The sequence below is a fragment of the Anabrus simplex genome, chromosome X (assembly GCF_040414725.1).
Source record: "Anabrus simplex isolate iqAnaSimp1 chromosome X, ASM4041472v1, whole genome shotgun sequence".
Lineage (NCBI taxonomy): Eukaryota > Metazoa > Arthropoda > Insecta > Orthoptera > Tettigoniidae > Anabrus > Anabrus simplex.
Window position 1 is genome coordinate 219,563,813 of NC_090279.1, and position 25,154 is coordinate 219,588,966.

The following is a 25,154-nucleotide window of genomic DNA, read 5'->3' on the forward strand; positions in this document are numbered from 1 at the left end:
AACGACTTACTCATTCTTTTTCCGCTACTCGCTGCTATATAACGCTTATACAAGGGTCCTGGTCTGTATAAGCAATTCAATGAATACAGGAGGCTTATACACGGTTTATTAGTAACGAATTTCACATAAAAAGTGTATAAACCTTGTATAAATATTATACACTGTTTAAAAGTAAGACGTAAAATGTTTAAAGCAAAGTATCAGTAGTGATGAAGCAAATGCTTTGGTATTTGCAGATGGTGTTGATTTGGAGAAAGGGAGATTGGACATTTGGAATGAAAATGTGAAGGAGTTTGGAATGGTAAGCAGTAAAAAAGAAAACTGTTGTCATGCACTGTGGAAAAGAGAAAAAGAGACGCCAAGTGAACATAGACTGAGAACGGTTAGAGAGTGTATTATCCACACACTTTATCTTGGTGCATTTGTGTGCGGGGGTGAGGAGTAAGGAGGGAGCTGTCCCGGTATCGATAGTGCTGCCAACTGAATGAAAATGAAATCTGAATTGAATCGAGAATATGATCGATCAATATGAAATTTTTAAACCGTTATCATCTTCAGCCAACAACTATGTCACATACACATTATATAACATTATAAAACATTTCTCGATGTGAATCTTGTTCCTAGCATGAATTCTATACTTTGGCTTTGCTGTGTAAACAACAACAGTACTAGTACGTAAAGTGTACGCCAGATGTCGCACAACGATGCTTAAGCGATTCATAGTTTGTGTTTCAAAGGTTGCCAGTACGAATCTCGAAGATCGCAGATGTCGACCGATTCAGCACTAGGGTGCAAATGCACCAGGATAAAGTGTGCGGATAATACATATCTGGGTAGCATTATTAATGGAAGTAATGAAATCTGAAATTAATAACAGACTAAGTAAAGGTACAACATTTTATCATCAAGTCAGAGAGCTTTTATGGGATGACAAAGTACCCAAGAGAACGAAATGAACATTATATAAACAGTATTTCATACCAATTGTAACATACGGACTAGAAACGCTCGTAACTAATAAGACACAAGATAGTAAGATCTAAGCAGTAGAAATGAATTTTTTAAGAATATCGGTTTAAAAGACAAGAAGAGATAGAATTCAAAATATTAAAATCAGAGAAGAGCTAAATAAAGAACCGTTAGTACAGAACATACAGAAAGCAAGACTGAGATGGTTCGGACATGTAAAAAGAATGGTAAAGGAGCAGGTAGCAAGAAGGTAATTGGAAAGAAGTTAAGGGAAAAAGATCAGTTGGAAGACTGAGAAGGTGGATGGATCAGATTTGGAAGGACATTAGAGAAGCTGGATTGGATGTGGCGGAGGTAATGGAGTAGGAAAAGTGGAAGGACAGAAAGGAGTGGAGGAGGCTTGTTAACCACAGCCGGGCAACTGGAGTGGAACATTGATGATGAGAGTAATATGCTTTTTTTTTTTTTTTTTGTTATCTGGCAATACACAATTATTAATAAGAAATGAACACTAGCATCTAGTGTATTTAGTTTCCTACTATCACAGAATAAGAAATTCTGTGAAGTATTCCCAATCCCTTCTACTGATTACGTGTAGCGTGGCTAGTGTCATACTTTCTGTGCAGGTTGTATCAACACAATGTGCAAAAATCAAAATATTTTTGTCCTCAAGGTGACAAGCAATGCCTATATACCATTTTATATCAGCAATCCTAGCGATGGGTCAGCAGACAGCTTGGCAGATTAATGTGAGACAGTACCAACTGGCTCAGCGAAGGAACTTCACCCAACAATTTCCTACACCTGTTCAGTGTGAGTCTGGGTGGTGGTACAGTTGGGAATCAGACCAGCCTTTGAGCTGAGACCTCAACACACAACAACCAAATCTATGGTAAGTATTCATGCAGGCATTTTACTCAGAGAACATTGACATGTTTTAGCCTCTCACTTTTGTCGGTGCCAGGGAATGGAAGACTCATGCTGAGCTCCCTCGGAAGCTCGAACTGCTTGGGATTCATCATAGATGCTGCTTTCACCAGGAGTTCCAGAGATGTTACGGCAGGATCTTGCTTCCGCGGTCTCCTCTCGTTCGTGGGCAGCTCCGCGGCGTTGCGCTTCCCCCGCAGTCTGCTCTTGGCAGGGGAGAGCATAACTGTACAAGAGCACATAAACATCAAACTTTGTTACAATATAATCTAATTCCTCTACTTATGACAGTAGCAAACTATCACAACATTAAATCAATCACTTTATATTTACCTTTGGTGTCCTTAGAAGGTTTAGATTCATTTTTTGTAATACTGCTATTTCCATTTGTAGATTCCTCAGCTTGTTTCTGGAGGAACAAGAATAAGCAAAAATAATACAAGAAGTTAACAATGATAATACATAGATTACATTTTCATTATAAACCAATTAGCAAGATATCTGTGCTTCACTACGGCTTTAAAATGAAAGTTATTATTCAAAGTTTAACATTTTGTAGAGTCCACTGTCAGCTGAGCCTGTAAAATATGTCCTCATTTCGTACGTCAAACGGTTTTGGGGTAATGATTTTTTATTTTATAATCTACCACTCACTTGAACCTCGTACGGAAAAAAATTTGAATGTTTTAAACCATATCTGATTTAACATCTAGGACGTAAAAGCGTCCAACCTGTAAAATTTTGATTATGTACGTCGAACAGCAATGGAGAAATTAATCCTGGGTGAGTGTTTTTAAATATTTATGAAAATCTAGGATATAGAAGACCACCGTTCAAAAGAACAGTTATGTTCGTGCCTGAAACGGTTTCGGAAGAATAGATATTGTGTTTTTGAGAGTCAACTACTATCTAAACTTCTTAGGGGAGAAATGTTTTGAAGTATACAGTATTTTAACCTAGGACATAAAAGAAGGCCCTTCTCGTAAAATTACAACTTTGTACGCCAAACGGTTTTGGAGGGATGAATAATTTAGTTTATGGAGCTACCCTCATTTGATATTTTAGCGGTGGAACATTTAAAATATTTCCTATTTCACACTTAGGATTTAAAATATATACCGCTATTTGGAATTTTGTCTTTGTACGTTAAACCGTTTCGGAGGAAGGACTTAATATATTTGTTTTTGGACCTTAACCCCCAGTTTAACTCTCTTGAGGGGTTAAATTTGTTTCGAACCTTCTGTTATTTAACACCCAGGATATCATTTGACATTTCAACTTCGTAATTCAAACCGTTTCATATAAACGTATATTTTTGTCATCATTCCTCATCCCCCACTCAAAACCCCTTAGCGGTGTATTGTTTTAAGTCCACTTTTTATTTTAATCCTCATAAAAAGAATTCAACTCCTTTTAATCCGCCCTTAAGTTGATTCCTCCCTCGCAACAAAAATGTGTGTATCTTTATTTATAAAAGAGATTCCAAATACCAATGTTCATATCCATAACATCCCTTGTTTTTGTGATATAAATATCCTCAAAGAATGAATTAAACTCATTCTTCAATTCATTTACCCACCCTTAATTGGATTTTCCGAAAACAAAAGAATGCGCGTTTCTTTATTTTTAAAGGATATTCCAAATACTTATTTTCACATCTGTAATTTCCTCAGATTTTGAGATACCAGTACCCTAATAAAAATAATTCAACCCCACTTTCAGTCCCCCCCCCCCCCCCCAAAGTGATTTTTCCAAAAACAAAAAAGTATGTGTTACTTTATTTTTAAAAGAGATTAAAATACCAATTTTTATGTCTGTAAGATGTTCCGTTTTTGAGATATAGGTACTCATTTTAATAATTCGCCCCCTTTGTCAGGCCTGTTCACCCTCCCCACCCCCTAAGTAAGGTTTCAAAAAACAAAACAAATACATGTTTACTTTTAAAAGAGATTCCAAATAAAAAATTTCATGACTGTAACATCTTCAGTTTTTCAGATATAAGTATCCTCAAAAAGGTATTTAACACCTTTCTCACCTTTTTTCACCCCCTTTAGAGGATTCTTCCGAAAACAAAAAATACGGGTTTCCTTATTTTTAAAGAAGATTCCAAATACCAATTTTCATGTCTGTAACATGTTAATTTTTTGATACGTACTGTATATATGTTTTTTTTTTTTAATTTACCCCCTTTAACACTTCCCCTTAAGTGGATTTAAAAAAAACAAAAATTAGGTGTTTCTTTATTTTTAAAGGGGATTCCAAATTATAATTTTCATGTCTTTAAACTGTTCAATTTTTGAGATACACACACACTCATTTTTAAAATTCACCCCCATTTTCACCCCCTTAGCGTCAGAATATCAAAAAATCCTCACTTATTGAGCACCTACAATGTAATATAAATATATCCCCAAAATTTCATTTCTTTATGTTGAGTAGTTTTGGCTCGGCGATGATGAATCAGTCAGTCAGGACAAGTTATTTTATATATATATATATATATATATATATATATATATCTGTACGCCTCTCAGGTATTATGAAGACATACCATCAACAAAGTATATAATATTAACAAATCATGCTAATATTACAAGTAGCAAACATGTTTGAAAGAATACTAGAAAAGAGAAGATGGGAGGACAAATAGTAGTAGTGCAATATGACTTTAAAAGTGGAAGATGAACACTAAACCCCATTACGAGACAGATGATAGAAAAGCGATGGGAATATAGAAGAGAGTGGTGGTGATTATTGTTTTAAGAGGAAGTACAACTAGGTAACCATCCTCTATATAAAGCACTAATCAGAGAAAAAAAATGGAAGGGATCCAACACTTCAAAAAAATAAATAAATAGAAAGACAAGGGCCATGAAGGAAGTGAAAATGAAATACTCCCTAGCCCTCAATACCAAATAGTGTCTGGCACAAATAAGTGGAAGGAATGCCAGGACTCGGCTAAGGGCCCTGTGGTCACCAACCCAAGCTCCAAAGTTCAGAGCCCCTGGGACCACTATTAGCCACCTCTTACGGATGCCGTGGGTGTTATTCTACTGCCTCCACCCACAGGGAGAAACAGTGATAACATTGTCAATATAGAAAGCATACAATAGCATCCCCAGAGCAACGGTATCATAAGTCATGTCAGAGAAAGAATTTGGATCGAATACTGTGAATGGGAGCGAAGACAGGGCCATTGTTGTTCATAAAAGTAACACAAGGAAAATCATAGGGACAGGGAGCTGATATGGGGCATGAACAAGGTCAACTGGACAAGCTGACTCGGTATTTTAATGTTCGTACTTAGGGAGGTTGACTAGAGGAGGCCAAGAAGTACGTGTGAGGAAGTGTATAAGAGACAGGAGAGTACAATCCAAGCCAGTGAGAAGAAATGACATCACGTATTACCTCAGAGTAAAAAAAGCTTTCGGACAGAACCTGAAATGCTCTGGAAGAGAAAAGGATGGTGGTTGGTCAGAGGAAGTCTAAAAGATGCCATTAACATCTCAATATGGCTGGAGCTGAAAAAGGGAAATTCATAATAAATATAAGGTCAAAGCATTTGTCTTCCCCACATCCAGTTTAACATAGGAGATGAAAACTTCATGTACATTCATAATACAATGTACAAAGCCAGATCGAAAAGTGTGAGACCATGAACACATCCGGTAAACCACAAATGTGTATTTAAAGTAACAATGTTTACCATCTGTCTCCTCCGTGAACTACCACAGTTCGAACTTTTGATATCTAGAAGGAATTTTCACTTCCCAAGGGAATATTGTATATTTCTTAGAACTTGAAGTTCTTTCACTCACATTTTTCAATATCTCATATGATATTTCAAGTTCAGATAAAAAACATTCTTATGTGACTCAAAGTTATGCAGAATAGTACTCGATTATCACCATAACAGAAACGAGTGCAGTAGGACATTTACAGAAATCCAGGTAAAAGAACTTACTGTGGCTCTGTAACAAATGGCTGCCTTGGACATAAATACAGCACCCCCTGAATATAAAATGATGAAACAGAGCATTACATAAAATCAGCTTCATGGTCCGTATCGCACTTCAATAGATTCACAATTAAGTATTTATTTATTTTCCACCTAGTCGATACAATGATTGCTTAAGGCAACTTTTAATGGTCAAAAGTGGTACATGTTTCGTATATTATCAACATCTTCAGCCACATAACACTGTTTAGATGAAAAATATATAAAATTGACAAAGTAATGCTTTAGATGAAGTGTCCTTAAAATTAACATGTTCATCTAAAGCATTACTTTGTCAATTTTATATATTTTTCATCTAAACAGTGTTATGTGGCTGAAGATGTTGATAATATACGAAACATGTACCACTTTTGACCATTAAAAGTTGCCTTAAGCAATCATTGTATCGACTAGGTGGAAAATAAATAAATACTTAATTGTGAAACAGAGCATGTCGGAAAACAAACAGACCTGCAGAGAAATGAAGAATCACTCCGGAAAATTATCTGATACTAGAAGTACTGTACCAGTAAAACAGTCAGAACATCTTACAAACACAAAGCCAGAAACGACTATACAGGAGCTGAAGACATTTCTAGAAACAACACCTGACAACTATCACATGGAAAGACATCAACACTATGAAGCTCAAATCCATGATGCAGAGTAGTGGTATACTGGAAAACTAGGAACAGCATTGTTGAACTATGCGAGGGGGAAGCAAAACAGCACTTGAACTAAGAAGCAACGTGGAACCCTGAAAATAGCAGGAAAAATACCATGCTTCTGAACACGAAGTGAGAAATCATCTTTCCAAAAATGGCATTAATGACATAAGAGAAACCTCACCCATAGCTTCCATAAGAATAGCAGTTCCCTTTACAGTGAAAAAAAAAAAAAAAAAAAAAAAAAAAAACAAATGAACCAGACTTCTGACCAAAGGGGTAAATTTTACTAGAGGAAAGCGGATCATTACAGAGGAAAAGAATAATAACATCTTTCACACCATGCTTTGGAATGCAGAAGGGTTTAAATCTAACTATGCCAGTTTCTAAATCACTCCAATCATATGATTCACAGAAACCTTCCTCACCAACAAACAAATATCCTCTAATTTTATGGACTTTACTCACTAGCTAAGCAAGGATGTAGAGGACAGCTAGAAACACATTAGGCTGATTTACCTTCAACTGGGCGAATAGTTTCCTAGCGCCAGCTGCCCAATACGGTTACTAGGATTTGAGCTATCATGGACATTATCTTGCAGTAGATGTAACCAACTGACAGAGGATGCAATTTGAGTTATTTAAATTGATTTCTATTAATTTTGAAAACGAATGAAGTTTATTTAAAATTAAATAATTTTAAAATCAGAATTGGTAGTGTGATGATTTCATTATAACACAATTTAATAATATTTTCCTATCATCACTGTTTTAATATACAAAAGAAGGAGGGTTATCTAAAATGTGTACAAATATCAAACTCCTGTGTATTAAAGAGACATGATAGGCTGGCATAATCAAACACCTTCAAACATCATTGGACTGAGCCTAGGTGGAACCTGCCAACTTGAGCTTAGAAAGCCAGAGCCCTTCCACCCGAGATGTGGCGAAGTGGACAATAACGTGCTTACTGGTCTCAGCATTTCTCACAAGACAGGGAAATTCCCTGCTATTCACCAGGCACACGTAACATCAGCACAGTTAACAGTGAGGTTTCTGGAACCCTCATCTGTAGGAAGTGCAAGTAATGTTCCAGTAGGTGATGTTGTGACTGTTCACAGTTGGTACTTAAGTGTGAGCACAGCCATGGGTATTTCTAGTAAATGTAAGTCCCTGAACTTCAGAATCCTACCTTGTTTCTTACTTTGTTGATAAGTTACAAAGGATTACATTTTAAAATAATAATTACATTACTACTTTATATATTACAACTATCATGCAGACTGTAAATGCCTCCATCTTACCGCTGTCAACCTGCAACAATGGCACAACCATTCACCTATTGGGATATCCACTTCGTCCAGAGGGGGATCACTGTGGAAGAGAAAAACAGGAACCTAATTAAACATCATTATTTTACACTTTACTCTCTACGGGGATGAGTCAGTGAACAGATAAAGAACAACTTCCAGACAGTGCAACAGAAAGTAGCCATTTATACAAGATCAATCAAGTAAATGAACAAGACCTCTTAAGATAAACGTATATTTAACAGACACCTACGTAACCTCCATTAATGTCTATGCATTTTTTCTATCGCACTGACAGTTCTTCGATTCCTTTCGAAATTTTTTTTTAGCGGATAGCCAATTGCACAAGCAGTATAGTCATGCTAAGCACACATCATCTCAATTTGGAGGCCTTCAGGCTGAATAACAGTCATATTTTAAAAACTTTTTTATGTCGCACCGACACAGATAGGTCTTATGATGATGATGATGGTATAAGAAAAGGCTAGGAGTGAGAAGGAAGTGGTCATGGCCTTAATTAAGGTACAGCCCTAGCATTTGTCTGGTATGAACAACAGTCACTTGGGAGGCGAAGGCTCATCAAGTTTGTTCTGTTTATAAGTCCTTTTTCAAGGATTCAAACAAATGGTAGTTAAGTAATATGCAACTTAGTATTATCGTGAAAAGGCAGGATACAACAGATATTTTAATGAATTTGAATAACTGATACCACTCACAGTAATTAATTTCGCAGATCATCATCATCATCCTAAACCATCTCCAGTTTCCCGGGTGTGGTATATGAGCCTCCTCCATCTCATCCTGTCCTTGTACCATTCTTGCTAAGGGCTTTACGTCGCACCGACACAGTTAGGTCTTATGGCGACAATGGGATAGGAAAGGCCTAGGAGTTGGAAGGAAGCGGCCGTGGCCTTAATTAAGGTACAGCCCCAGCATTTGCCTGGTGTGAAAATGGGAAACCACGGAAAACCATCTTCAGGGCTGCCGATAGTGGGATTCGAACCTACTATCTCCCGGTTGCAAGCTCACAGCCGCGCGCCTCTACGCGCACGGCCAACTCGCCCTGTGTACCATTCTTCCTCCACCAACTTGTCCCAATCATGACCTCTCAGCAGTACATCGCTCTTAACTAAATCTATCCATTTCCTTCGTGGCCTTCCCATGGGTCGTCTTCCTTCTACCTTTCTGTCAAATTCCTTCCTTGCAGTTCTGTTTACTGACATCCTCTTCATGTGACCAAACCACTTCAGTCTTGATATCTGAACCGTATTGAGGAGAGAATCATCTATTCCTACTTCTTCTCTAATTTTCTCATTCCCAATCTTGTCTCTCCTGGTTTTCTGGATCATAGTGCGTAGGAATTTCATTTCAGCTGCCTGAAGTTTGGAATTATCTGTATTGGTCAGTGTTGTGGTTTCGAGACTGTATGTAAGAATTGGTGTATAATAGGACTTGTACAATGTCATTTTTGTTTTCATGGGTATTTGCTCATCCCACAGCAGGTGTCTTACCTGGTGGTAAAATTGTGTTGCCTTATTGATTTTTTTTTCCAAAATTTTTTTTGCAGACACCAAGTTATAATCCGTTTCTCACTACACGAACCTCGGAAGCACAAACTCAAAAGACAACATTGTCTAGCAGGAAATACTCAGCAGGATACAGAAAACATCTATCTTTTACAATCAAGTCAAATACTTACTCCGGTACTGAAAAAAGCAAAAACAACCCTGTAACACACCTACTTCATACCAGTTCTGACACGGTTTAGGCGCATGTACTCTATTAACCAATGACTAGAGCAGTATTCAGTCACCACAAAAGACATTCATTACAGCTATGAATTGAATTACTCAAAAGACAAAATTAAGAATGAAGTAAATAGGCACTAAAGTCCCTATTACCAGTGTAATAAAGAAGTGAGTGGTGTCGGCACATTATAAGAATAATCAGTGATATACCAGCCAGAAAATACTTTGCCCTTATTGCCCATAGGCAAGGCAAAGAAAATGCTGGATAAAGACAGTAAAATCAAATATGGAGGAGAAAGATCTCAAATGGGAAGATGTCCTGATGTACAATGGCAGGAGGAGATGGAGAGCTCTTGTACATCACAGTGAGGAAACTGGAGCTGGAAAATGATGATGATGATTTATGAATTTTGTTAGAGGTCGCCGCTGTTCACAAGGCCACACAAAAGTGGTGCAGTTTCTGCAGGATTATCTTACATTCTCCTGCACTCCAAAATTCACTAGCTAAGAGCAGGAAAAACCCTTAAAGCATTTTTAAGAAATGAAGCCTGTCAATTCTAGGAGCCAATAGGTTGGTGATGTATGTTGTGTGTCTTTCGCCCTCCTAGCTCTGCGCCAGCCAGCACCGCGCACGCTGCAGCTTGGATTATGCGAGACTCTACGAGACGACTCCAGTGCGCTTGCTTGTGACGTCAGTCTGCACTATAAAAGGAGCACTTTGCAGCCACTTAGTAGGACTCCCCAGTGTCCAGCACCAGATTACACTGAACATCCCTCTTAAACATGTGTCTCGGCCAGGTGGACTGAATTCTGGTTGTATGAGGTTTCACCTCGGGCCACTGCCTCAGTTCCCGTTCCTGCAGCCACGTCGAGCCCCGATGCCTGTATTCTACACATCCTCAGTCCTCACTCAGGCTCCGACACCTACATTAGATTCTCTAATTGTGAATATTCATGTCATTTCATGAAAAGCCAATAGAAATAACTGCATTATTTTAGTAGGAACTTTCATGGCAAGTTACGCTTATAAAACCGATAGTTTTCGACTATCATGAACTCTACCTTTCACAAACTATCTCATCAAGATAGCTTCGAGTGTACATAAAGTTAATGTGTATAAAGTGTACATTTCTACAGACTCTCAGTCTACTATCAAGATTAATTACTTGCGAATTTACTCAGCTTCAAGAAAAATTTAAGTTAAATTCATGTATATATTGTATAAAGTCATATTGAAGTAATAAATATATGTTGTGTTCCAGTATACCTTATCTTGTATACAACAATGTAACTACTGAAAAACTTAAGAAAGAATAGCTCTACACATTAGCTTTCCCGACAACCATCAAAGAACAACTTTGCTGACTGCACAGAACATCTTGATGAACAATGCTATGTAACACCATTTCTTCTGAACAACCCTACTGAGACCATGTTCTTACCAGTCATAAAAAATTAAAATTAACTCATAGGAATCGTCTAGTAGAATTCCATAGCACAACTGGAATGCCAATAACTGACAGGCAAGTTCAGAAAGTCTGACACCGGCTGAGTCCATACGATTACGATTATTGCAGTAAAACCCTGGTCAAATTATCTTCAAGCAGTCGCGCAAAAGATGACCAAGTATGAACAGATTAAGAGGTACAAAACATGTTCAAAATTTCTACGTTTTTAATGAAATGTTGCATATACAATATTGTAAATGTTACATGTGTTGTATACCAACTTACTGTAATTTTGTCTTACTATGCTTCATTCTTATAGGAACGAACTTGTTAACAATAGTCTTGTTTTGTTCACAATCCTGAACAATAAATAATAACATTTTCTATAAAATGATTTGCACTCAATTATATATCACCTGAAGCACAGAAAGATTGCTGCCAGAGCATCTTGCCACATGAGAATCAGCTCAACTGATTTGTCTTTTTCATCCCTTGTGTCATCAGCTGCAGCACCAGCATGAAACTATGATTTCATCTAATTCAAGAACAGAAAGCATATGTCAAGAGTACAAAGGGAAAAATGTTTGCCACACTGGTTGAAGGTATTTATTTTGTTCTTCATAGTTTACAAAGGTGGAGAGAAACTGGTTATAAGGCCATGTGTACGAAGAGAGAGACCCCCACCCATCCCCTTACAATCCACTCTATTGAAAGTTACTTTTTGATCTAAGGTACTGTACCTCAGTGGACAGGAGAAATCGCTCAGCGGGTTAGCAATCCTTATTTGGTAACTCCGCCGTTGCCAGGCCAACAGACGAGCCCAAATGACACAACTGGGACAAAATGTTACACATATATGGCCTACTAGCAAATTTGTTGCTGGTATTGCCTGAAGTGAGTTTAGCTCTCATTTTATTCACGCAGATACTTCAATACCTCAAGGCCAACATGAAAGTGACCAGGAAAATTTTGTAGAACTAAGAAATAAAAATGACAGAAAGGGTCACGGTATTGTTTTGTACAAGGGTACTGGTTTCAAGAGCACAGGTAAGGGGCCAGCAAGTAACGAATAGAATACTTTAATGTCAATGACCCTCAGGAAAATTTAACTTTTCTTCCAGGCTTTACTGTAAATGAATTTTAAATATTCCCCAAATGAAGTGTAATAGGTGCAATTCTTCTTCTTCTGCGAATCTGTCTTGAAACAGGTATCAAACGCATATTCTCCATGATTCTCTGTCCTAAGCATCTTGTTTCAGTTGTTCATAGCTTCTCCCTTGTTTAGCATCTGTTAATATTCCAAACCTTCTTCTTCCTATGCTTCCATCTATTTTTCCCCCCATCCCTCTCTGATGAAGACAATTTCTACGTAGTATGTGACCCAACCAGGATAGTTTTCCTTGATGTTTTCATCAGGTGTCTCTTCTCTCCTACTTTTCTTAGCCCTTCATCATTTCTCACTTTATCTGTCCACTTCACTTTTCCACACCCATATTTCAAAACTTTCCAAATACTTTGTTTCTTTCTTTCTTAATGTCCATGTTTCAGATCGATGTAACTGCACACAAAACACTTTGCGAACCTCCTTCTTAAATCAACAGCGATTGACTTGGATGCCCTCAACTTCTATCTCCTGGACCTACCTTTTCTCTTCCATCTCTCTTTCCGTGCATTCATACAAATTTCTCTTTGATCGAAACTCCCCATACCAATGAAAATTTCTCTAAGCAAATTTGCACAGAAAAACTGTAAATTAAAAAGTGATCCAACCTTCCCCATTTGGTTTACACAGCAGCATGTTGTTTAAGTCATCAGCCCATAGACTGGTTTGATGCAGCTCTCCATGCCACCCTATCCCGTGCTAACCTTTTCATTTCTACGTAACTACTGTATCCTACATCTGCTCTAATCTGCTTGTCATATTCATACCTTGGTCTACCCCTACCGTTCTTACCACCTACACTTCCTTCAAAAACCAACTGAACAAGTCCTGGGTCAGGAAGCAATAGAATTCATCTCCCGCGTGTTATGTAATTTTTCTCTAACGAATTAACTCATATCTAAAAGTTATTTAACATTGTTTTGATTAACTACTAGAAAAAAATGGACAAGAAAGAAACATTTAAATAATAGGGGGAGAATTTCTGCAAAGAAGAGAAGGCACTAATGATAAGGTTAGTTGCTGAAAAGACTGAAACAGCATAAGGTCAAGGATAAGATCAACCTGCATAAAACGAGAGGTGGAGCAGCTGAAACATCATTAGAAGAAACCTCTTCCCAAATATTATCTTTATCTGTGATCAAGTGGAGCCCATTCCTAATGAATTTTGACTGCGACGCTCTCCACAGAGATCAAAGAGACAACACCAGTTACCAACGATGCAGTTGTGATAAAACAAATACTACTGTACACATAACCTCTCTCCTATGATGTAGATCGCACCTCATGAAGAATCAGAGACATCAGCTGTTTCTCCGATTCCTGTTTCTACCGAGCAAGTAGTGATGTCGCAGCCTAAACCAGTGTCAACTACTTCAAGGAATCTGTGGAGTGCAAGGAATAAGCCCAATTTAAATAAAGTGAAAAAGACCGAAGCAGCCAAAGCCCGCGAGAAACTTTCCGAATTGTCTGAAGAAAGACGGCAACTCTACAACCTAGATTTCAAGAACTTAAAAGAAAAACATGATTAAGAAATGTGGCTTCTTGAAATGCAGAGGGAAACTGAACACATGAAACAAGACAATGAACAGCTTAAAACATCTCTACTGCAAGCAAAACTTGCCAAGTAATTAAACAAGTAATTATTCATGAATAATTTAAATATTGGTAATATTTAAACTATATTAAAAATTTTTCTTTCGTCCCATACAAGGATCAGTCTAAGTGATATAGATCAATTACTTTTGCGACTTTGCATTATGTGACAAAATACATAACGGTGATAGTGAACTGAGTAACGAAAACAATGCTGTAGGCAATTGCCAGTAAACTGAAAGCAAATGAGTTAAAATGTATTGAAAATATGTTCACATCACTGTATGAGAATATTTTATTAAAATGCTTGCAAATTTGTTTGATTAACTGGATTACTTTCTTAGAAGAAATGAGTTCCTACAATCCTTTCATGAACAGAAGCAGGAGTACAGTCACAAGGAACATCTACAACGGGGACAGGTACCGCACAAAATACAAGGTAATTTCTGTCATGAGCTCTTTTCTCTTGCAAATTCTCACGAAGCTCTTGATCCTTGGGGGGGGGGGGATGCTCCTCTCTAGTTTGTATTGCAATATTGTGAAAAATAGCAGTGGTTACTACGATAGTTAATGCAGTTCTTACTTTTGTGTTTAATCCTAAAGAGAGCACAGGAAAACACCTTTTCCATGCCCCATATTGTCTCTCCACAGTGTTTTTTTTTTGTCTTCACAAGTGCATTCTTGTAGTTTTCTTGACCGGGCGAGTTGGCCATGCGGTTAGGGGCACGCAGCTGTGAGCCTGCATCCGGGAGATAGTAGGTTCGAACCCCACTGTCGGCAGCCCGGAAGATGGTTTTCTGTGGCCATTTTCACACCAGCAAATGCTGGAGCTGTACCTTAATTAAGGCCATGGCCGCTTCCTTCGCACTTCTAGCCCTTTCCTATACCACTGTCGCCATAAGACTTATCTGTGTCGGTGCGACATAAAGTAAATAATAATAATCGCAAGAATAATAATAGTTTTCTTGACATTCGGTCCTTGGAATCAAAACGAGAGTTAGAAGATTGGGGACTAAACGGTAACCATTATTACCCAATAAATGCTCTTCTGGTATTCTTCCTGTTCCAAACATCATTCTGATTTCTGTGTCATTTCTAATCAGTAGATTCGCATCTGAAATTGTCTGAATGTTAATGGAAAAATATTGTTTTCTGTTGCAAAACACTTCCGCAATATGATCCACCAGGAGACTGTATTGGTACATGAGTACAGTCAACTGTCCCTATTACACCCGGAAAATAACATATACTGTAAAATTCCGGAATAACAGCACATACTTCATCTCCGCTACGAAAACAAACAGAGTGATATCTTAAGTAAGCGATTGCTTCAGATACATTCTTGATATATCTACTTATTGCAGCTTTTGAAACTCCATTCGTAACTACAATTACTATTTGAAAAGAGCCAATAGTCAGATAATAAACGCAATGCCAGAAGCAACTGCTGGACTGGAGTGAGTGATCTATTCATATTAGTGGGATAATCAAGCCTTGCATTAATTTGTTTGCGAAAAGATGTAGTTGGATAGGTCATTTACTCCAGCATTCATCATGGTGCACCACATTGCTTGAAGGGAAAATGGAAGGAAAGACTAGAAGAGGACGACCAAGAGCAGGGTTCATCGATGGCATTAAAGGGCGACGTCCATATCAACTAATCAAGCAGCTAGCTCAGGATAGAAGGTCGTTGGACGAGGACAGTCATGATACCCACCCACCAGCCATCAGGAGAAAGAGAGAGAGAATTTCAAGGTAACTTGTTTTGAAAGTCTGTACCTTATAATCAATTTTGAATCGTCCATTGTGTGGAAATGGTTAATTCATTCCATAATTACTCATTCAGGTCCAAGATTCTGCAATAGTTCTATATATATATCTAAGCATCGAAATTCTCTCCCATTTTCACTATGGGCTTTAACATATAAATGAGCACAATAATAACAGATGTTGAGTGTATTTTCCCTTCATAAAGGATAAGCAATTCTTTCCGTATAAATATTTAAATTGCAATAAACATAACCGTATGTTTACGGCATGGTAGCCATTTTAATTAACTTGAAGATCATCAAATGAGTTGACAAACAAAAAATCAATCTTCAAAGTTGAGGAACAATTTGATGATCATCAGTGAAAATAGATGTTGAAGAAACGTAAAAAGTGGATTTGGCGGACCATGAAATAATTGACGATCGTCAAATCCCTTGTCGGAGGTTGGTGAAACCAGGTATCTGTCTCATTTTCAAAAACTGATGCCTGCCTGACCATCAGATGATAAAGATATTGATTCCTATAGAGAACCTGAAATATTTGTTCCAAATGAGTAAATTTATAATACCAATATAGTTGGTCCGTTATCGGACATTATACATTTTCCAGCTAACTCATTCCCAGTTGCCAGCATTTTTGCCCAGTGTGCCAAGTTGGGATCATCAGTTGGTAAATAGCACATTGGGATGAAATGCTGGCAACCACGAATGAGTTAGCTCAAAAATTTATAATGTCCAATAATGGACCAACTATACTGGTATTATAAATTTACTCATTCCGGGCAAATATTTCAGGTTCCCCATGGGAATCAACATCTTTATCATTCCATGTTAAGAAGAGAGTATTGCTTTTTATGACAACAGGGTTGCTATATCGATTGGTTCTGCTCAACACCATCTCGGGAAAACATCGCCACGTATTTATGTGAAATTCAGTATTTAAATTCAAGATAAAAAGCGGAAGAAACTAAGCTTCAAATTATTTTTATGAACTAAAGGGGACCGGGGGGGGGGGGGGATATTTTTGGTTTGTTCAAAATCAGAGGTAAACTACGGCACACAAAAATCCTCAGCATTGAAGTATAAGGCAAATTGGGGGAGAAAATAGACAAATAATAATTTTTATGGACTTAAGGGGAGAGGAATGCATTTAACTGCATTTAATAAATTTCTTGAGGCAACACGGGGTACTACTGTGCTGTCGTATCGTAACGGTCTCAGCCATAGCACAAATAAATCACGGTATTAGTTAAAGGAAAGAAAGCACACCTGTAGGCTATAATCACATAACACTCACTTAACACAATACAAGTAGGCCTCTGCACTGATATAAAGGCTAAAAAACACACGCAACTAATAAATACTGTAGATGACTATGCAAGCCGGCCCTGTGGTGTAGGGGTAGCGTGCCTGCCTCTTACCCGGTGGCCCCAGGTTTGATTCCTGGCCAAGTCAGGGATTTTTACCTGGACCTGAGCCAAGAGGATTCGTCGTGCTGACCACACAACACCTCGCAATCTGCAGGCCTTCAGGCTGAGCAGCGGTCGCTTGGTAGGCTAAGGCCCTTCAAGGGCTGTGGTGCCACGGGGTTTGGTTTGGTTTTTTAGATGACTCTACAAGATCACAGTATTAATGTTATAGAAATCACACATGAAGGCTTATCGCATAACCTTCAGTCGGCACAAGACAATTACACACTGATAGAAAGCAAAAAAACACACACGCAACAAATAAATACTGTACACGACTTCGCGACAGAAGTGAGCTTCCAGCAGTTCACAGAGTGAGGCTTGTACCAGAGAAACACGGAAGAAGGAAAATGAAGGAAGGCAATGAAGCGATAGCTGTTTCTGCCACTGCGCTTTCTCCCTACAAATGTATTTATGAAAAAGAAAATGTTATGTAGTTATTTTAATAACTCACGGGCAAAAATGTGTCATTCTTTTTATCTATCTTTCATAATACATTACAAAGTACAGTATAATATCCCTTAATCATGAGGAATTATGGGTATCCAAGATGGGGGTGGGGTGTTCACTTCTTCTAGCTCTATAAGTTCAATACTGTATTCTTAACATAGAATGAGCTTATAGAACTTCAAAATATTCTGGTATGTTTCGTTCATCATAATAACAGTAAAATAGTTCAATTTTTCAGATATTGCTCTTTATGCCTTGAGGGCAAAAATTTGAAATTTGATCATTTCCATTTTTACACAGTATTCCCTGCCCGGCTACTCATTTCTGCCACCCAGCTTACGAAAATTGCTGGGAAGAATACTGCATACCCTTCCATTTCGCCTTAAAATCCTTATGACTGATAATTAAGATTCCCCTCATGTTATCCTTAGCTGACTTGCTGGAATTTTCAGGTATGTTCCTTCAATCTCATCTTACACAACCATTCCTAACATTACTTTACTTCTCTGTTATAATAAAGTGGGTCTTACCCTTCCTTACCACATTTAAAGATACACACCTGTTCTCACACTCTTCAACAACTGTTTCAAACCCATCACAAAGGCAATTTATATGTTTACTTGCCATTACCCACCAAACAATTAATTTTAATACCTCTATACGAATCAGGGTCATCCTGTCTCCTTTGCCTTCGAAGAGCATTTTGATATGTGACTGTCTCCAACCTTCGGGTATTTTCCCTGTCATAAACCACACGTTGAACAGAGTGATCCGCATGTGAAGCAGCGTGTCGCAGGTGTCTTTCAGATTTTCATTGAAGATTCCATCCGGGCCAACTGTCTTCTTATTTTTCATGGACTGGACAGCAGTTTTGACTTCCTCTTGATCTATAGGACTTGTTGTACAATGTAGATTTTCTCGAAGTGAGAGAGCTATATCAAGGTTTTGCTGATTAAGGATCTCCGAGAAATGTTTCTCCCATGTGGTTATTGGGAATTCTGGAGAAGGGCATGTAGCTCGTTGTTTGAGAGCAATGTAAGGGTCTTTCATAGCATCTTGAGCTTGCAATTTTACCCGTTTTTCTAGGTAGTGCGCTTTCTTTCGAGTAGATCAAGTTTTCCTTTTCACTGCATACTTAGCATATGTGGATTTCACACCTACTTTCCGTGCCTTGCGTAAAAGCTCCAGAGTATCTTGTCTGACCATGTAGCATTTCTTGTCGAACCATGGCTTGGCGATCCTCGGCCTTCTTGATTTGAGCTTTACTTACGAGGTCCAGAACACTATCCAGAGTAGTGTCAATCATTCCTTCATTTATCATCTGCGGTACTCTTATCAAGTCTTCTTTTCCATCCTCGATGATAGGCATACACACTTTCCTTGTAGTGCATAGATTAGGACTCTTCTTGGTGACTGGATTTTGACTTCCTAGCTCAACTTTAATAGCAACAGGTATGTGTTTCCTAAGAACTGCTGTCGGATGTGAGGCCATAACCTCTCGATCAAGAATTGTTAGGCAACGTCCTTTGACAAAGAAAAGTTCAACACTTTTACCGTTTTATTGACTAGTTCGTAGCCTTAATCTTGTAGGTAATCAAGAATAATATTAGTTATATGATCAGGTTTGTCTAAACGACAGTTAATGTCGCCCCCAGAATCACATTTCTGACATCCTTTACCGCTGTTATTGCCTTAACTATATGTTCCACTGCATCGTCTGTTGTCCTAGCTGGGCTAATGTAGATACCAATGATGTTATTTTGTCTTGATTTACGAGTTTCATTTCCGTATTAACAGATTACACACGCACATATAAGAAAGGATTTCCACCTTATCAATACTGTTTATTGTAAGAATTGGCTTACAGTACCGATTTTGACCCTAATTGGTCATCATCAGCTGAACATAAATACCTTTACATATATATCAAGCAATAATTGACAATACCTTGTCTAAAAGAAGATGCCGTAAGGAAACACCATATCTGATTGTGTCCAAATTGGGCATGTTGAGTGTGAGTTGGTTATGTGTTATGATTTTGACTTACAGGTACATGGGTATAAAGCTATCTTCTTCAGGACTATAAATTTGACTGTAAAATCTATCCTAAGCTTAAATGTAGGTTGTATGTACAAATAAAATAAACACATTAAAATACACAGAACATATTAAAGTACATTAAAATAATGAGTATAAAGGACTTCATGGACTTGATTGTGCATGTCTTGTGTATATCTTCATTCCCGTTTTAGAGTCCATGGTTGTACATAATCTGGTGCTTGCGATCATCGGCAATGTTGTAAGGTCTCTTAAGAAGTCTCATTATTTACTTAAATGATGTCTTCACGTGTATATATGATAAAATGCTTTTGTTGTTAACAAAATCCCATTATATGTGCAGCTGTGAGTGGAGTCTTTTTCCTTAAGTTTGAAAGCACCGGACGAGTTGGCCATGCGGTTAGAGGCGCGCGGCTATGAGCTTGCATCCGGGAGGTAGTGGGTTCGAATCCCACTGTCGGCAGCCCTGAAGATGGTTTTCCGTGGTTTCCCATTTTCACACCAGGCAAATGCTGGGGCTGTACCTTAATTAAGGCCACGGCCGCTTCCTTCCAACTCCTAGGCCTTTCCTATCCCATCGTCGCCATAAAACCTATCTGTGTCGGTGCGACGTAAAGCCCCTAGCATTTTCACACCAGGCAAATGCTCGGGCTGTACCTTAATTAAGGCCACGGCCGCTTCCTTCCAACTCCAAGGCCTATCCTCTCCCATTGTCGCCATAAGACCTATCTGTGTCGGTGCGACGTAAAGCCACTAGCAAAAAAAAAAAGTTTGTATGCAGATGATATGGTCTTGGTCATTCGTGTATTTTTCTTGATGTTAGGCTATTGTGGCGGCTCCTTCCTCGTCTATCGGCCGTTGCCATGATACGGCTCTCAGACCGATCGCAACCCAGCCACGACAACAACAACAACAACACCAGCACACAGATATAGACGAGGAAGGAGCCACCACAATAGCCTAACATCAAGAAAAATACACCAATGACCAAGACCATATCATCTGCATACAACCATGTCAAGAGATCTGTAACCTTTCTTTACAACCTTGTTAATGTAATAACCCCAATGAAGTCCACATCCGTGGCTTAACAGTTAGTGTTATTAGCTGCCACCCTCGGAGGCCCAGGTTCGATTACCGGTACTGCCAGAAATTTAAGAATTTCAGGAAGGTTGAAATGGTACATGCAGCTTACCTCCTCAAAAGAGCTGCACCCAGGATGAGGACACGAATTTACTTCCTTATATTAACAACCCCCCCTCTGCGAACCATGTGACCTTGCCGCGGTGGGGAGGCTTGCGTGTCCCAATGATGCAGATAGCCGAGCCGCAGGTGCAACCATATCAGATGGGTATCTGTTGAGAGACCAGACTAACGAATGGTTCATCGAAAGGGTGGTAGCAGCCTTTCAGTAGTTGCAAGGGCGGCAGTCTGGATGATTGACTGATACGGCCTTGTAATAATACTCAACATGGCTTAGCTGTGATGATACTGCTACACGGCTGAAAGCAACGGGAAACTACAACCGTAACTAACTCCCGAGGACATGCAGCTCTCTCTGTATGAATGATGTACTGATGATGGCTTCCTCCCGGGTAAAATATTCCGGAGGTAAACTAGTCCCCCATTCGGATCTCCGGGTGGGGACTACACGAGAGGGGGCGATCATCACGAAGATGGATACTGACATTCTGCGAGTCGGAGCGTGGAATGTTAGAAGTTTGAATCGTTGTGGTAGGTTAGAGAATCTGAAAAGGGAGATGGATAGGCTAAAGTTAGATGTAGTTGGCATAAGTGAAGTACGTTGGCAGGAAGAACAAGATTTTTGGTCAGGCGACTACCGAATTATCAACACGAAATCAAACAGAGGAAATGCAGGAGTTGGTTTAATAATGAATAAGAAAATAGGGCAGCGGGTAAGCTACTACGACCAGCATAGTGAAAGAATTATTGTTGTCAAGATAGACACCAAACCAATGCCCACCACAATAGTGCAGGTCTATATGCCTACTAGTTCAGTGGATGATGAAGAAATCGAAAGAATATATGAGGTTGGAAGAAGGAATTAGATTCATGAATCTCCATCCACACTGACCAGTTTCCGTACCGATCTCGGCGCTGCAACTGGAAAACTTTCAGCTTGATGCCTAAAAAACCTCATTTGGCTATGAAATATTTCCCTACCCCCGGTGATTTTAACTAAAATAAACTGCTCTACATATTTCTGAAATGTCAATGCTAATTCCTTCTTCCAACCTCTAAAACATCAGGACGCACTTGGTACTGAATTTTTTTTATCCTTGCGCACCAGCTGCTCTTGTGTAATTATGTATATAATTGTAAATTCTCAACTATTCAATTAGATAATTAATTACTATATAGTTACCAACCATTGACATTAGTTTTTATTACAAACATTTACGCTGAATGTTATAATGTAAATATTTTTAAAACTTTATCTCAACTGTTCAACTGAACAATGTAAATACTGTATAGTTACCAACCTTTGACATTAATTTTTGGTTACAAACATTGACGCCGAACACTACACCTTTCTCCCTTAATTGTTATAATGTAAATATTTTTAAACTTTTTATTTTCCTATGATTGCGTCAACTGTTTCTCCAGAGCACCACTGCCGAACTCTACTATGTTAATTTTAGGCATTGGTGCTGACTTTTCATCTATAAACCTATATGTTCAACCATCACTTTTGTACAACTATTTCCCATACTTAATTTTTGTAGTTGTATTAATAATATGTATTAATTTGTACATGTCAACTACTAACCAGTTACCTGATTTTTTACCTTGAGGTGATATTTTGACTGATGATGCCCTCAATGAAGGGCGAAACATGTCTCAAGTGGAATCAATAATAAATTCCTAATTTATAAAATTTATATGTATTGAATAGGTGGAAAAAACAAACCTTTTAGCATCCTACATTTATTTTTAACTACGACAAAAACAGCTTCGTGATCACTTATACCATCTATCACTTCAGTTTCTCTATAGAGCTCATCTGGTTTTATCAACACGACGTTTAGAATATTTTTCCCTCTAGTTACTTCCATCCCTTTCTGATTCAGCTGTCCTTCGCAGATTAACTTATGGCTTTTAATACTGACAGTGTCTGCATACTATTTTTCTATTTGACCAGCGAGATGATAGGAAAGACAGAAAATGATATGAGGAAGGAAACTGGACAGGAAAAGCTTTCCAACAAATTGGAGAGAAGTAAATGAAGATGGTTTGGAAACGTTAAGAAGGAACCAGGATTGGAACTCAGATAAGGAGCAGCGATGGAAGTTAGGCAGAGGAAGATAGAAAGGTGAAAAACATCCCAACCTGTAAAGGGGATGATGATGATGATGAATTTCGTAATAGATCAAGGTGTATGATATACACAAGTAAATATAGTTAAGCAAACGGGAAAAATTCTGAAATATTTGTTGAATTTTGAGGTCTAAGAGAGAAGAATTACTATTTAAAGCCCTCTTCACTTATGTTTGGCATCAGATAGCTGCAGCCATAAATCATGACTGTTTCCAATATATCTTAAACATTCTAATAATGTTGTCACTCAGTCACTGGATGAATCAAGGTGTCCAGCAAATCCAAATTTTAAAATTCCCTGACATTAAATTGGTATTATTTCCCTGTTTTCCAGACATAAAAACCTTTTTTTTTTTTTTTCTTCCCCGACACACAGTGACAAAAATTAAAATTATAAAGGAAGTTTCCAGCTATGAGAGTAATATTAAAATACATTTTGAAAACTTAACATCAAAAAAATAAATGCGCAATTAATGTGCATATTAAATTTCAAAACTTGGAAGTTGAATATTGTCTAATTAAATTAACTTTAAGATTTAAAAAAAAATGTATACCATTACTGCATCAGCGAAGAAATTTCATCTATAGCCAGCAACGACTGTCGAGCTTCTGCCATCACCCTCCGCTTCTTTTCTTCTAATTCTTTCAGCAACAAAGCAGCCTTTCTCTTATTTTTTTTTGCAAAGAATCTTCTACTTCCAATGCTTCACATTTCTCCTTTAGATTTTGAACATACAAAGCATGAGCATTCCTTGCAGCAAGGAGGATGTTCTTATTAATGGAGATCTTTTCAATTCCACCAAGGCTTGAGACAGCATCATATATTCTTCTTTGTGCAACAAGGGATTCTTGTAGCAAATTCTCTACTGTAATTTCTTTATTAACAGAGAAACCAGGTTCAAGTGAAGCATTTCCATGAAACAATATCAGTATCATTTTGAGAAATGAAGCCAACTTTCCTGTTTTCAAATTTACTGTTGGCAAAACAGTGCTGAGCCAAAAGTGATCTAACCTCTCGTCTTTAGAAGACAAAGAATTCACTACTTCTTTGAAAGTATCATTCTCACAAACAGAAGTGAACTCCCTTTGTATACAATCAGCTTCATTACCCGAGATCCATTTGTTCTCAACAAAGGCATTTAAAGCTATAATAAAGATTTTACTGCAGCCAAGGGCCATTAAAATATGTTTACATGACTAATTACATCAAACAGAATTTGGTTAGTCCCATCTGTCTTTTAGTACACGTCACAACATGATATAAGTCGCAAGTCTTCTCGCACAGTATACATATACATTTCTTTCTCGGGGTGTGAAAAGTTTTGTTAGCACACACACGATGATGAAAACCATGTGTTGCTAATCTAGTCACTATGTGCCCGAGTTCATAGTTTGCCTTCATCCAGTCCGTACTGGCCATAGCCTCTGTGGTGTAAAATGTTTCCCATATATCTCCCTTCTTGGTTTGCAGCTCTGTTTGCAACTGGTTGAATGCATCTGTAGACGGCAATATTAGTTTGTGACGTAGTTCTTCTGTATAGAAGAGTTCTCTTGTCAGCTCCTAACATAGCCCTGAAGGAGTGAATTTGGCCAAACATAATACCTTTTTCATGTAGATTGCTTTTACACTTTCAATGTCTCGAATATTTCCTTTAGTGAGATGTTCCCATACCAATTCTAGTCCGTACGTCATTTTCGGAGATATTTTTGCATGGAACAATTTCATAGCGACTTCAACCGAAAGTTTGCGTAAGATCAAGATGTCATTCATTGCTATTACGGCCACAGCCACTCTATCCTTGATGTGTCTGGTATAAGTAGTTCCTGACGTCTGCAATGTAATGCCCAAATATTTAAAGTTGTTTACTATTGGCATAGTTTCTCCTCCATTTTCATAGTGAATTTTCTCTTTTAATGCTGTTCTGCCTCCCTTGCGGAAGATCATCTGTACAGTCTTTTGTCGATTAATTCTGAATTTATTGTCCTCTGCCCAAATGTTCAGCTTGTTGAAAGCAGCCTGTAGTTTTTCGTGTTTTTTTGATACAAGTACCATGTCATCTGCATACATGTATATATGTACCTCGTCGCCTTCGACCTTTATAGTGGGTATTATGTCTGAGACCGCTATATTGAAGAGTATGGGGCTCATTGGATCACCCTGTAGTACTCTGTTCATCTGTGGTATGGGATTCGAGACAGAGACGTTATCATTTACAGAGATGTAATTATAAGCAAAAATGGTCCTAA

The 25,154-nt window shown here is 38.1% G+C and overlaps 1 protein-coding gene across 1 annotated transcript in view; it reads right to left on the bottom strand.

Moving 5' to 3' along the window:
* The window catches only part of LOC136885982 (PHD finger protein 12), a 90,706-nt gene that overhangs the window by 59,827 nt on the left and 5,725 nt on the right, over positions 1–25,154 (bottom strand). The window contains exons 3-5 of the mRNA XM_068230705.1: positions 7,866–7,935; positions 2,233–2,308; positions 1,922–2,125 (exon numbers count right to left, since the gene is read on the bottom strand). Coding sequence (XP_068086806.1) covers positions 1,922–2,125; positions 2,233–2,308; positions 7,866–7,935 — 350 coding nt within the window. The remainder of the gene's footprint in view (positions 1–1,921; positions 2,126–2,232; positions 2,309–7,865; positions 7,936–25,154) is intronic.